General features: G+C 60.8%; 1 protein-coding gene across 1 annotated transcript in view; it reads right to left on the bottom strand.

The window, feature by feature from the left end:
- LOC100750216 (one cut domain family member 2-like) overlaps positions 1-232 on the bottom strand; it is an 84,114-nt gene that overhangs the window by 81,918 nt on the left and 1,964 nt on the right. Inside the window, exon 2 of the mRNA XM_024371852.2 lies at positions 1-226. Within this exon, the coding sequence (XP_024227620.1) occupies positions 1-226 (226 nt within the window). The remainder of the gene's footprint in view (positions 227-232) is intronic.

Here is a 232-nt window from a genome sequence, read left to right as displayed (position 1 = left end):
AAAGGCCGGATCGTAGTGAGGACTGGCGGACTTGTGCGGCGAGTTCAATCCGCTCTGACTGTAGGCGCTCTGCGGCGACAAAGGACTCGGCTGGAGGCCCGCGCCCGGAGAAGGATAATTGTGCGGCGGCGACATGCTCATCGAAGGCAATTTGTCGTACGCGTACGGCGAGCTACCCATCCCGAGGCCGATGTTACCGAGGCCGTTGTTTTGCATGACCGCGAAACTACCG

The sequence above is a fragment of the Bombus impatiens genome, unplaced genomic scaffold (genome assembly GCF_000188095.3).
Source record: "Bombus impatiens unplaced genomic scaffold, BIMP_2.2 scf_2136, whole genome shotgun sequence".
Taxonomy (NCBI): domain Eukaryota; kingdom Metazoa; phylum Arthropoda; class Insecta; order Hymenoptera; family Apidae; genus Bombus; species Bombus impatiens.
This window is presented reverse-complemented; position numbering and strand designations above follow the sequence as displayed.